General features: G+C 36.9%; 1 protein-coding gene across 2 annotated transcripts; it reads right to left on the bottom strand.

The window, feature by feature from the left end:
• Positions 1-77: 77 nt before the first annotated feature.
• On the bottom strand, positions 78-11,228 carry bfsp1 (beaded filament structural protein 1). Of its 2 annotated transcripts, none has more exons than XM_088610812.1 (8): positions 10,738-11,228; positions 9,491-9,551; positions 8,195-8,290; positions 7,220-7,312; positions 6,654-6,764; positions 2,931-3,151; positions 1,940-2,031; positions 78-1,325 (listed from the first exon to the last, which is right to left on the bottom strand). In XM_088610812.1, exons 1-8 carry the CDS (start codon positions 11,106-11,108, stop codon positions 361-363), a joined length of 2,010 nt encoding a protein of 669 aa, XP_088466938.1. In that variant the 5' UTR covers positions 11,109-11,228; the 3' UTR covers positions 78-360. The 2 variants fall into 2 exon arrangements, with proteins under 2 accessions (XP_088466938.1, XP_088466936.1); XM_088610810.1 differs by having other exon boundaries at positions 6,654-6,767.
• Between the last annotated feature and the right edge of the window lie 470 nt (positions 11,229-11,698).

Consider the following 11,698-nt stretch of genomic DNA (forward strand, 5'->3'; position numbering starts at 1 on the left):
TAATTATCTTCACAGGTATAATTACAAACAAAATATAGTTTAAAGAAAGAAGGAAGAGAGAGTCAAACAAAAAGCAGTATTTTTGAAAGGAGCATTTTTTATTGAAGCATTTCTTCCACAGCAAAAATGTACAAGTTGTTACCAATTATGCAAAAAATTTCTTACGTTGTAGATGGTCATCTCACTCTTTCAATTTATGGCATCCTTGGGGCAGCATTTATTATTGGGAACACACATCTTTTTGTTTGCTTTTTTTTCTTTCCCAGGTTTTCAGACATTAAAGGCTAAATGCTTCAATGTAAATTTCAACAGCATCATAATTCTCAGCTAATCACCGCTTGCACAAAACTAGCTGGGGCACTAAGAGCTTTTGTCACCGTGTTTCTTCTTGCTGGTTTTTTCGATCATGGTTTCCACAATCATGGACGTTTCCTCGTACTCCTGGACTCTGTCATCATCTGTGAACTTTTCCACAGACTCCACCACCTCCACCTTCTCGTAGCTCATGGAATCAGCTGGAAGGTTGGTTCTGGGGGCTGGCATAGGCGCGGAGCCTCTTCGGCAGGTGTCTTCCATGTTTTTGTCTTTGTTCCTCTTGGGGCCAATTCCAGGAGAGCAGGGATCTCTAGGGGGCATGCTGGGTTCTGGGTAGGGCCCTGCAGACGGACTGGGCTCCACTGGTGTTGTGTCTTTTCCGCCTGCTGGTTGGGGCTGTTCTCCATTGCCTCCCATCTCACCGTTATTACCCTGTTTGCTCTTTGCTTTGCCCATGTCCTCTCCTTCTTTGCCCCGGTCTCCCCCACCCTCTCCGTTTTTAAGTGGCATTGGCAGAGAAGGTGTAGTGGGTGAGCCATCACCCCCACCCCTATACAGATCATCTGGGGGCATCACGTCATCCCTGATGGTGACGATCACATGGCCAGCAGAAGGAGATGAGGAGCAGAAGAAGGGGTCCACATAGCTTGCCTCACCACTCACCAGCACATAGCGCCCCTTGGTGTAGAAGTCCGCGATTGGCTCAGGTTTCTTGTATTTCCTCATCCGCTCCCTCACAATGTTGCACAGCGTGTCAAACGCTTTACTTATTTGGGCACCATCTGGGACGTCTTCAGGAGATACATCCTGATATGTAAGGGGCTGCTCATCCTTTCTCACCTCCTCCTCACCCTCTTCCACCTCCTCCTCTCTGGGGTCTTCTGCCTTGTCTTCTGTGGTGCTGTCTGTCACATCTTTCGTGGTGATTTCCTTTTTCTTCAGTGCTTTTTTGGCAAGGCTCTTCTGTCTGGGTTTAGCACTTGTGATGTCTTGCATAGCCTGAGTGATATCTAACAGAGTAAACAAAATAACTAAAATCATGTACTTTGCACCATATAGTACGTAACCCAAATACTAATCAATAGCATGAAAAACGATATCACAAATAGATTTTTTTCTCCCATCTGCAATTCAAACTCAAATATTAGATTTGGAAATTTCCACACAGAGAGGTAAATTGCATTTTAAAATTCAGAACATCTATGTAAGAACATCTGCATATGCATTTACAGTTCACTGGGTGAAAGTCCTGCAAGATCCCAAAATGCAAGCTTCATTAACAGTCTGAATGTGCAGTTGTTCTGTTGCACGTGCATTTTCTACAGCAATTTAATCTAAAGGTCTGACCTTCATAAAGAACGCTTTTCTTCATAAAGAAATGGAGGACGGCTTTGATAACGTTGATAAAGTTTGACGATACATACTGTACATTCTCACCTAACTTAATTTGATACAGATACAGATGTATGAAATTTATTAAACTTATTAACAGCCTCAGGCTGGGTTTCGACCCACAGCTGTTACTAACAAGTCACTGAAAATTTAGATCGGTGGTAACTGTGTGCCTAACCCACACAATTCATTCAAGTCAAGTACTGTACAATGCATGGAAGCCCATTCTTACCTTTTCCTCTTCTGGTGACAGGGGGGGTATGGGTACATCGGTAACTGGTAGTGAATAAGGTAACAGGTGTGCCAATTATAGCTGAATTTAATCTGTCAGGGAGAAAATACAAGAGTTTTTTTCAAGTATTTTGTACAATACGCCAGAGGTTCTCAGTCATGGGTCTGCTGATCCAAACACATTCTGGTTTTTTTTTTTACCACACAAGGTCTTTATTTAAATAAATCCTCAATTAAATCAGCAAGTTATTGGTTTAGGAGCTTTGCAAGTTTTTCTTTTTTTGCTCAAGGGTTGAAGATTTTAAGTGGCTTAAGAAACAATAGTTAAGAGGCAACGTCCTATTTGTTTAGGAACCAAAAACAAGAAAATAGCTCAAATTAAACCCATTATTAGGTGTATTAAGGGTTCCATTATTTAATCAGGTGCCCATGTGGAACAAAACCCAGCATTGCATTACATCTGCTCCTAACTGTGTCTCTATGAGATTAATCTTCTTAAGGTTGAACAAAATTCTGTTAATTAATAATGGAAACAACTACTGTATTAGAAACACACCCTGGTTGGCACAACACGCATTCTGTTAGTAATTTTTTGTGTTTTATCTGTAAGCACCACATTAACGTCACATTCCTAAATTAATGACTAATAAGTATTAATTCGAGTGCAAAATAAAACAATATAAACTGCCCTGACTTATTTTGGGTGCGTCTTTTGCTTTGCATGCTTTGTCTCAGCCAAGAGTGCTGAGCAACGCAGAGAATCAATGCCACCTTGTGGCGCAGCACTGTGCAGCACATCCGAGACAGAACTGTTCTAGTGTGGTTCATCACTCAGCACACCACACTTTTGTTTCCCAGAGCTCAACCTCAACACGTGCCAGAAACAATTTGTACTGAAACACAGATTCCAAAGAGTAATGCCAGGGAATGATTAAGTGCCACTTCGGTGCCAAAGCACGAAATAATAGTACTTTTGTGATAATGTACTGTACCTGTTGTCTTCGTTTTCAATGATTCTCCTGTATCTATCCAGCTCATTCTCTAATGAAGTCTGGTACATGGCCAAATGGCGACACTCGTTTGTGTATTTTTCCAAGGTCCTCTCATTCTCCTCTATCTCCTTGCGGAGGGCTTCAATCTGCTCATTGTACAACTGGATCTCATCATCGTAACTCTCCTGGGTGCTCTTAATGGCCTGCTCCAACACTGACGTCTGAAAAACAGCACAGATGAACTTGTTTGTTTGCTCAGCGTATATTCAATAATGCCCTTTTCATTTAAATCTGCCATGGTCAGTTTCAAGCTTTTGGCACAAAAGTTGCAAATTGTGAACAAACCATTAATGTGTAAATTAAACGTTGTAGGAGCCAATAACAGTGAAACAGAGAATTATGAAAGACATATTCCAACTAATGTACATTAAGAACCTTTCCAGTGACATCTGTTCAGTGTTAAAGTCATGCCTTATTCTGATATGCAGAATTAAGTCATGCGTGTAGTTTTTGATTGGCTTTCAGAACTAAGCAGGAGAATAATCTCTATGGAAATAGGATTCTAGTGGTCAGTAAGAACTGATTTAATGATGGCAGGACTTGCTTAACTAAGCTGTCAGATGTTTTTGAATAAGCGACAGCATTAATGGATACAAAGAGAGCATATGATATGGCAATTTGACACTTTTTAAAAGTTCCCCAAAAAAGATCAATTGGGACTACTGCTGCTTCTAAACTATATCAATGAACTAGATCCTGGCATAGTTAGTAAACTAGTTAACTTCACAGATTTTATCATCAAATAGGAAGATTAGCAAACACTTGAGAATAAGAAAAGGAAATTCAAAAAGATCAAGGGAGAGGACTGGATGAATATGTGGCAGTATATACTGTACTGTATATATGCATGTAGTATATAGATTACATGTATGAAAATATAAATAATATAAAATGAGATTTTATGTACACTAGGTATTAGATTGTAGCAAGTGTACATATGATAAAGACTAAAGTGTTTATGTTTAGTCATTAGTTTAATCTTCTAGACAATCTGGGAAAGAAAAAAGGTAAAAAATACTATATATAGCATAGTTAAAAACACAGAATTTTAAAACAAGGCATTTTATATTAAAACTGTACAATACCACTAGTAAGGTCTCATTTAAAAAAAAAACTGTGTACAATTTTTATCACCACATATTGCTGTTCTGGAATCATTCCAGAAAAGAGTGACACGGTACATACCCAGACTCAAATTACTACTGTTTTAGACTTGAACAGAGAAGACTACATGGAGTACTGAAAGGTACTGAATATGTTAATCCTATGGACATTTTCACAATGAACAGCAAAACATGAATCAGAGAACACAAATGGAAACTAAGGGGAATTGTACTTTAAAATCTAGGAGCTGGAAGCACTTCCTTATACAAAAGGCTGTGGAAGTTTGGACCAAGCTACCTAGTCATTCTTTCAGAGCTGACGTCATCATTTTTTTTAAAATAGATGAATACCTACTAGAACCCAGATACATTGGATAAGTTAAATGGCCTCCCTATTTTTTTGCAAACCTTTTTACATTCTTCTGTTTGATTGCTTTCAAAAACATGTAAATACGACCCACAATTGTGAGCCAGAATTCTTGTTTGCGTACTAAATAAACACAAAAACACATTGAACCCATCAAATCCATTTACAGTAGATCATTCTACAGTAGAGCTGTTCTTCACAATTAAAATGAAATGTATTCAGTGTTCATAAAGGTAACTTAATTTGTGACCTATAGAGATAATTAATGTTTGAGCCCATACTGTAAATAAAAAATGCTTCTAATGTCATAGCAGTAGTGCTTCTGTTCATTGTGAGTATTGAAAATACTAAAGTGTAAAGTGTAACCTCGATAATCCTAATAAATTTGGCATGTAACTTATAGTCTCCTACACAAAACAGTTGTATGTTTTATTTAGTGAAACTCATGGCAAACTATAATTATCAAACCCCAGCATGTTGTACTGTATGTACTGTATACCATTGAGGCCAGTTGCTTGTTGAAATAATTTCAGATTTGTCTCTGCAGTTTAAATTTGATTAAAATTCTTAAGTAAAAATTTCTAGCTGGAAATTAGAACTGTTTTTCCTAATTAATTTTAAATCATACGCATATGAGTAAGTACTTCTTAAAGGCTATAGCTGGGCTTTATTATCTTCTGCTGGAACCGAAGATTAAGCATGGTACAGTAGTTACAGATTCTGAAGGTCAAAATACTTATCACAATATGTAATTCTATCTGTCTACCACTGGATGGTGTTAACACAAAGGCTAAAAAATATTCCAAATTGTTCTAAATGAAGCAGTTTTGCGAATACCCATGCTTAACTGACTAAGTAAAACACATTAGACGATAAAATGATCAAATGGTCTTGTTACATACAGAAAATACAAAATGTGGTCTACTTGTATTTTTTCCATCTTGAACTGTATAAAATTGAGCTTTTTCTACAGGTTACCATCAGGTTATTTTTACGCTATGCTGCAGTAACTTCATGTTATTCATTTTAATTACTCTAAAATTCACTTTCCAGCTGACAGAGAGATGGATCTTTTTTGTTTACCGGACATAAATACAAAAATATAAGGTCATAATGTACAAGCTGCAAAGAAGTAAAATTGTGAAAAATAACATTTTGCCAGATAGCAGTGGTGTATCTTCTGAAAACACCTGCAGAAAGAAAACAAATTGCAAATAAAGCACACAGATTTGCACTTTATAATTCTGCAGTGTGATACAGAGTTGCTGTAAGGTTCTCCATATCAATTTGGTATGTTTTTTTAAATCCTTTATTTTACTAAAATAAAATTGCTGTATTCTAGAGTGACAACATGGAGAGCCATTATACTAAGTATAGTATTATACTGGAGCATTTCTGAGTAATCTACTGTATCTTGGTCAATAATAAATATCACATTTCCATTAGGGATTTGAGCAGACAAGTCTGGCATCTAAGGCCTTAACCACTGTTCCAGCCTGCTGCTGCCTGTGGAATTTGTAATAAACCCTTATTCACAAACCCCTATTATGAAGACCATTGTACCGTGGGGTTTCTTACTCTACAAAACCTTCTGTTTTTTTTCTACTACATGCTTACAATTTCATATGATCTAAGCATTAGTTTCACCTCCCAAAAGTCAGTTGACCAATAGTGGCTTCTGGAACACAATACTATTCAGGAAGATCATTGTTCAGATATTTATAATTCTTCTTTATAGTTTGCAACCTAAACAACTGCAGTTGAATGTATACAGTATGTTTTCCACATTAACTATGGAAGTATTTATTTGTTTTTTTTTATTTTCCATCGATGCCACACAACTCACAACATTTACAGTACGAAGTTCTATCCTCTTTTTGTATTCTACGTTAACATTGTTGGGTGCACATAAAATATCCCAGCTGTCCTGTAAAAGGCCTGGTCCAGTCAGTCAACTTTTCTTTATTAAAACATATTAACACAGTGATAGGTCTATCCAAATACCAAAACACAAAGCTCTGCAGGTGAAAAACTACACTTTAGTCACTTAGCTTAACCTTAATATACTGTATACAGCCAATGTACATTTGGTTTGCTCTATCACATGAGCAGAACTGTACCGTGTATAATGGAAATCACTGAAAAGAAAATGGCCAGAGGAGAATGCTATACTCAGTTGCCATGGTTACATACCTCAGCCTGCAGCCTCTGTTTTTGGGTCTGTAGCTGGTAGAGGGCACTCTTGTACTCTTCTAACTGGCTATGCAAAGCAGGCACTCTTCTCTGTGCCAATAGCTTCTCCTGCTGCTGCCGTGCCAAGGAAACAGAAATGGTCAAAAATCCAACACCACCTGCACTATATGCTGTAGGCAGACCAACACACTGAATAAGAACATTAAACTGCTGTATAGGGATAAACATATGTTGGTACTATTAAGTGTATGCTACTGTATGCAGGGAGTATAAAACTTGCAATGTAAAAAATAAAAGCTGTATAGGAAAACCACAATGCTGTATAGGCAAACCAAAATGTTGTATAGGGAGACTGTTTGTAAGAGACAAAATAGTATATATGGCAAACAAAATGCTGTACAAGGAGAATAAACATTGGTGCAATATTAGGGGTGTGCTGTGTTGAGAGTGGTACATTAAAAATAATTTTTATAGTTTACTTTGTCTGACACCTAACATTAATCTACTGAATCACCACACCAATGTAATGAGGTTGTTTTATTGAAAAAGGAAAGATTTATTTTTACCTCAGAGGTTCCAACTGACACACTTGGCACACGAGGGGTAGTTTGGATGATCTGATGAAGGATGTTGACATATGTTTGAATTTCTTCAAGGTTCTGTAAGGCCAAGCCGACACAAAAAATTACACATTTATATACTCCATGATGAATTCTTCTCTCACGTCTTCTATATTGGACTTTTGAGACAAGGTCACTGTAGGTGCCGTTATCTTATTGTATGTGAAACAAATCTAAATGTCTTAATTTCTGCTCAGTGTAATGTTAGCCAAAGGAGTATAACATTACATTTATTTAGTTATTATCTGTCTAAATTCCATTTCAGCAAGACTGTCAAAGATTTAACAGTAGACTTTTAACTGAGTGTTCCCTTTTTTATATTTCAGCTCATTTAATATATATACTGTTTATAAAATGTTAATTTTATGAAAGGAAAAAATTTTAAAGTAATGAGTGGATAGAGCAAGCTCCATACAGTTGATTCTTTCATATTAAACCTTAAATAGAGAACATGTGTTTGCAGACAATTAATAGAAGAGCAAATTCCTTAATTGTGATATACCATGTGCGTCTTTTAAACTATTAAAATACATTGTGTTAAAAAGAGCAGATCAGCCACTTAAATGTAGGTGTCAAAAATATATTCTCACAATTCCAGCATTTGTACTAGTCCTACCAAACTGAATATGAGTAAAGTGCAAAAGAAAGCAGCATAATTCTTAGTAAATTATAGAAATAATTTGTAAGCCTTATATGATGAATTAAGCATTCAGGAAGGGTTTAGGATTTATTAGCACAAAACATGATAATAATAACAAATCACAACTAGCTTGATAGCACATCATGTTAATTGATATGAAATTACAGTTGAATTCTCTCTCTAGAATACTTAAGCAGTTATTGAAATAATTCATTCCTTAATGGAAAATTACATTTTACATAAGTAAATGGCACACAATTTAATTATCACTGACATCCTACCTTTTTGTGCCTATCTTTAGTGGCATTTACATCATCCTGCAGAAACTGGGACTGAATCTGAAGCTCCAGGTTCCTTAATAAAGCATCATCAGCCTCCTGGAAAGAGAAGAAACCTCTATATACTGTATTTTTAAATGAAACAGGCTAAATATCCCAATGAATTTTAGAAGAAAAATAATGGAGTCGTCAAAGGTAAATTATCCATATTGATTTGTATTAAATAAAGGATAGTGCATAGAGTTAACCTTATTAATTTGGAGACACGATTATACTACATCTCACAAAGTGCTTCAACTCGGGATAACAAGACTGAATAGGAAGGCCTGCTTCAGAAAGTTTTAAAGAAGGCAGGCATAAGAGGTTTTGGCAAAACCTGTTTGACTCAGGGTCAGCCACCTGGTTGTAGGACAAGGAATTTAAAAAGTCAAAGCAGAGTGAAGAGTTAACCAATGTGTAGCTGCAAAGGTGGAGGACGGATACAAAAAAATGGATGGAAGAAACAGAGATGGGCTCACTATGGTATTTATGGATTTTAAGGAAGCGACATCATGGAGGATTACAAGCTGCAGTAGCAGAGACAAAGGGGATCAGGGCTGCTGTCATCTCAGAAATGTCTTTAAAACCTCTGTTCACCTCAGAGTGTCATTAACCACATGAACTAACAACCCAAAGAAGGTTCCACAGTAGAAACGCTGTGTTTCCTTTCTTCTCTTTTCAGCCTGGAATGAACCTTTACTTGTTCCTTTGCAGCCTATGCATGCTGACGCAGCTACCTACTTGAACTAACACGTTTCCTCAGAAATTTCTTCAAGACTATTAAGAACTTTAAACTTTGATTAATCTGTCATGTTTTGATGTGCTAAATTTGACGTCCTTCTGTAAGTCAAGAAGAAATAATGTACTGTGTAATAAGTGACATTGGCCTTCTATATTTTCTTTTAGCGTAGGTTTACACTAATACCTTCTGTATTGGTTCATGTTGTACTTTTAATGTTAGATTCTTGAATTTTCAGGATTTTTTATTTTAGGGTTAATTCTATATTTACATTTCTTAAAAATCAAAACATCAATTGATATGTATTGACAAAGCTAGAACTGTTCAGATGTTACGTATGTTACAGATGTTACAACTACCACAATGTTTATTTAAAATCCTGTTTAATAAAGGGTGAAAGATCAGAACCCACCCAAAGTAATTAATCTGTATTTTCATTTATTAAATTACTTCATATTTGTATTTAAATTTGCATATATTTAGATAATTCCAATTTTCTGATGCACTCTGCAGTGTTTTACCTTGTTGAGCTGTTCCAGTGTCCCCCGTAGCTGCTGCTGATATTCACATTCATTGCTGTATCTGAGAATTGCAAAGGTAAAATGTATTGTTCCTTAGGTACAAATCAAAGAAGGATGACATACAGTACCAGTGTGCCAAATTAAGGATTCCAATTTACAGTTTCTGTGCTTTGACAATTATATTAATCGAGATGTTAACAGATATTTACCATTTGTCCACTTTGGTGCCTACCATGTGATTTTGTTTCATTAAATGTCTAAACCAAATCCTCTGTACTCCCACCAAAACTAGCACCTGTAGCCACAGGAGGGGCAACCCATTTACATACTCACTTGGCCATAAAAAGCTGCAACTTCACGGGATGAATCTTTTATCAGTCATCAGACCTGTTACAATAACTCTTGGAAAGCTAGCATGAGTAAAATGTATTTGGAATATGTCTTCAGTTCCTCTTGATTTATCAAAACAATATAGAATAAATAGAGCATTTACTGTACATGTTTTACTAAATGAAGTTTCTATTGAATTAATAGCCTAACACAAAATACAATCGATGAGTGAGATCTCTTTCAAAAAATGTTCTTTGGGCTGAAGAACATCTTAGGTGGTGGCAGAGAAAGTAATGCTTGTGCACGTCAATACATGCCATTTTGCCTTTGACAGACCTGACTGGAGACTGGCCAGCATTATGCTGACTGTTGCGTTCTTTAACCCACAACATTTTCACTGTTCTTGCAAGCCAATCCCAGAACGTAACTGGAGGACCACTTAGTGCAAGGAATACAATGGTATGGCCGTGGCTAGCTTTCTTTCCTGAGTCCCATAACACATCTTTAACACCAGCTTGCCAGCACCAGCTGCAACTCACCCTTGCCAGCTGTAGACTGTTCAGAGGCTGATCAGTATTATGGGTTACATTTGGTTGTATTTTAGGTGATGATATATTTGTATACTGTATATCTTACTAAACTTTAGAATCAATTGAAAATGTATTTAAAAGTTTAGCTTTCTCACAGATTTCAAAATATCAGTCATGGAATGTATTTAATTCTGTTATTTGTCAAGGCCTGCATTATTTCATAATAAAGATCAACAATTGGTATACTTCTTAATTAGTAATTAAGAATCAGATTAGATCTGAATTAGATCAGTAAAATTTCAGAGATGAAAATGGAGAGCAACATTTCTTGGCATTTATTCTCTGTAATATGGCTTCACCACAATTCTAAACCCCAGTTACTCTTACTTGTTGTGATACTCATCCAGCATCCTCTCGGCATCCTTCAGCTCTCTCTCCAGCTTTGCTTGATCTGAAGACAGTTCCCGGATTCTCTGGCGGTTGACGCTGATCTGCTCGTTAAAGACTTCCTCCAGTCCTGAGATCTCCTCCATTCTCTGAAGGGTCTCCAACTGCTTCCTGAAGACAGCATTTCTCTGCTCCAAGACTCGGGCCCGGTTGATGTATTTTGCGAAACGGTCATTCAGGTCTTGTAAACTCTCCCATCCTTGTGTGGCTGAACCCAGGCTGGAGACAGCTGGGATGTTTTGGTCTTCAAACGTATCTGAACGTTCGTATTTCTCCTTGCGCACCTCATGCGAGTAACGTGACTTAAACATCCTTCCAGTTTATTCGAGTCCTTCTCCCAGTGTGTTAACCCTCTTGGTCCCCTTTAGTGTGTGAAAACCAGGGTGCTCACTCTGTGCTGCCACATGCTGAACTAAAGGGTACACTTTGTGTTTCTGCAAAATAAGTAAAAAGATTAGTGAGTCACACCATGCCCCCACGCCCCAGTTCCTTCCAGAGTTTGTCAGCACATTGTAATTTAAATCACAAAGCAGGAATTCCATTGTCGGCTACTAAACTGATTCTAATGTGAAGAACGTTGCTGTGTCAAGTGCTTTCTAATATAATTGTTTTGTCTCCACTAAGCTGTTTTTTTGGTGGGAATTGTTTGTGGCAGTGCCAAGTCATGTGACCCAACCCAAAAAGCAAGCCATGCTCTTTTTGAAGTGGTAAACATGATGTGCAACAAAGACAAAGCTGGTGGACACTGAAAGAACTAGATTTTTTATTGTTACAATTCAGTTCCTCATTGCTTTTTGCAATATATTGCTAGAAACTATTCGATAAGTGAGTAATGTACACAGTTCAACACTCACTAATTAATTATTTAATGTTACTAGTTCCATGAAATAATGCTAAATTA

Source organism: Lepisosteus platostomus, chromosome 17 (genome assembly GCF_059453375.1).
Source record: "Lepisosteus platostomus isolate fLepPlt1 chromosome 17, fLepPlt1.hap1, whole genome shotgun sequence".
NCBI lineage: Eukaryota > Metazoa > Chordata > Actinopteri > Semionotiformes > Lepisosteidae > Lepisosteus > Lepisosteus platostomus.

Excerpts from the sequence above, each read along its gene's own strand:
- bfsp1 (XM_088610810.1), bottom strand. The coding sequence starts at position 11,108 with ATGTTTAAGTCACGTTACTCGCATGAGGTGCGCAAGGAGAAATACGAA. Across the intron at positions 2,032-2,930 it reads ATTGAAAACGAAGACAACAG|ATTAAATTCAGCTATAATTG; the intron begins GTACAGTACATT and ends TCTCCCTGACAG. Across the intron at positions 1,326-1,939 it reads TGTCACCAGAAGAGGAAAAG|ATATCACTCAGGCTATGCAA; the intron begins GTAAGAATGGGC and ends TTACTCTGTTAG.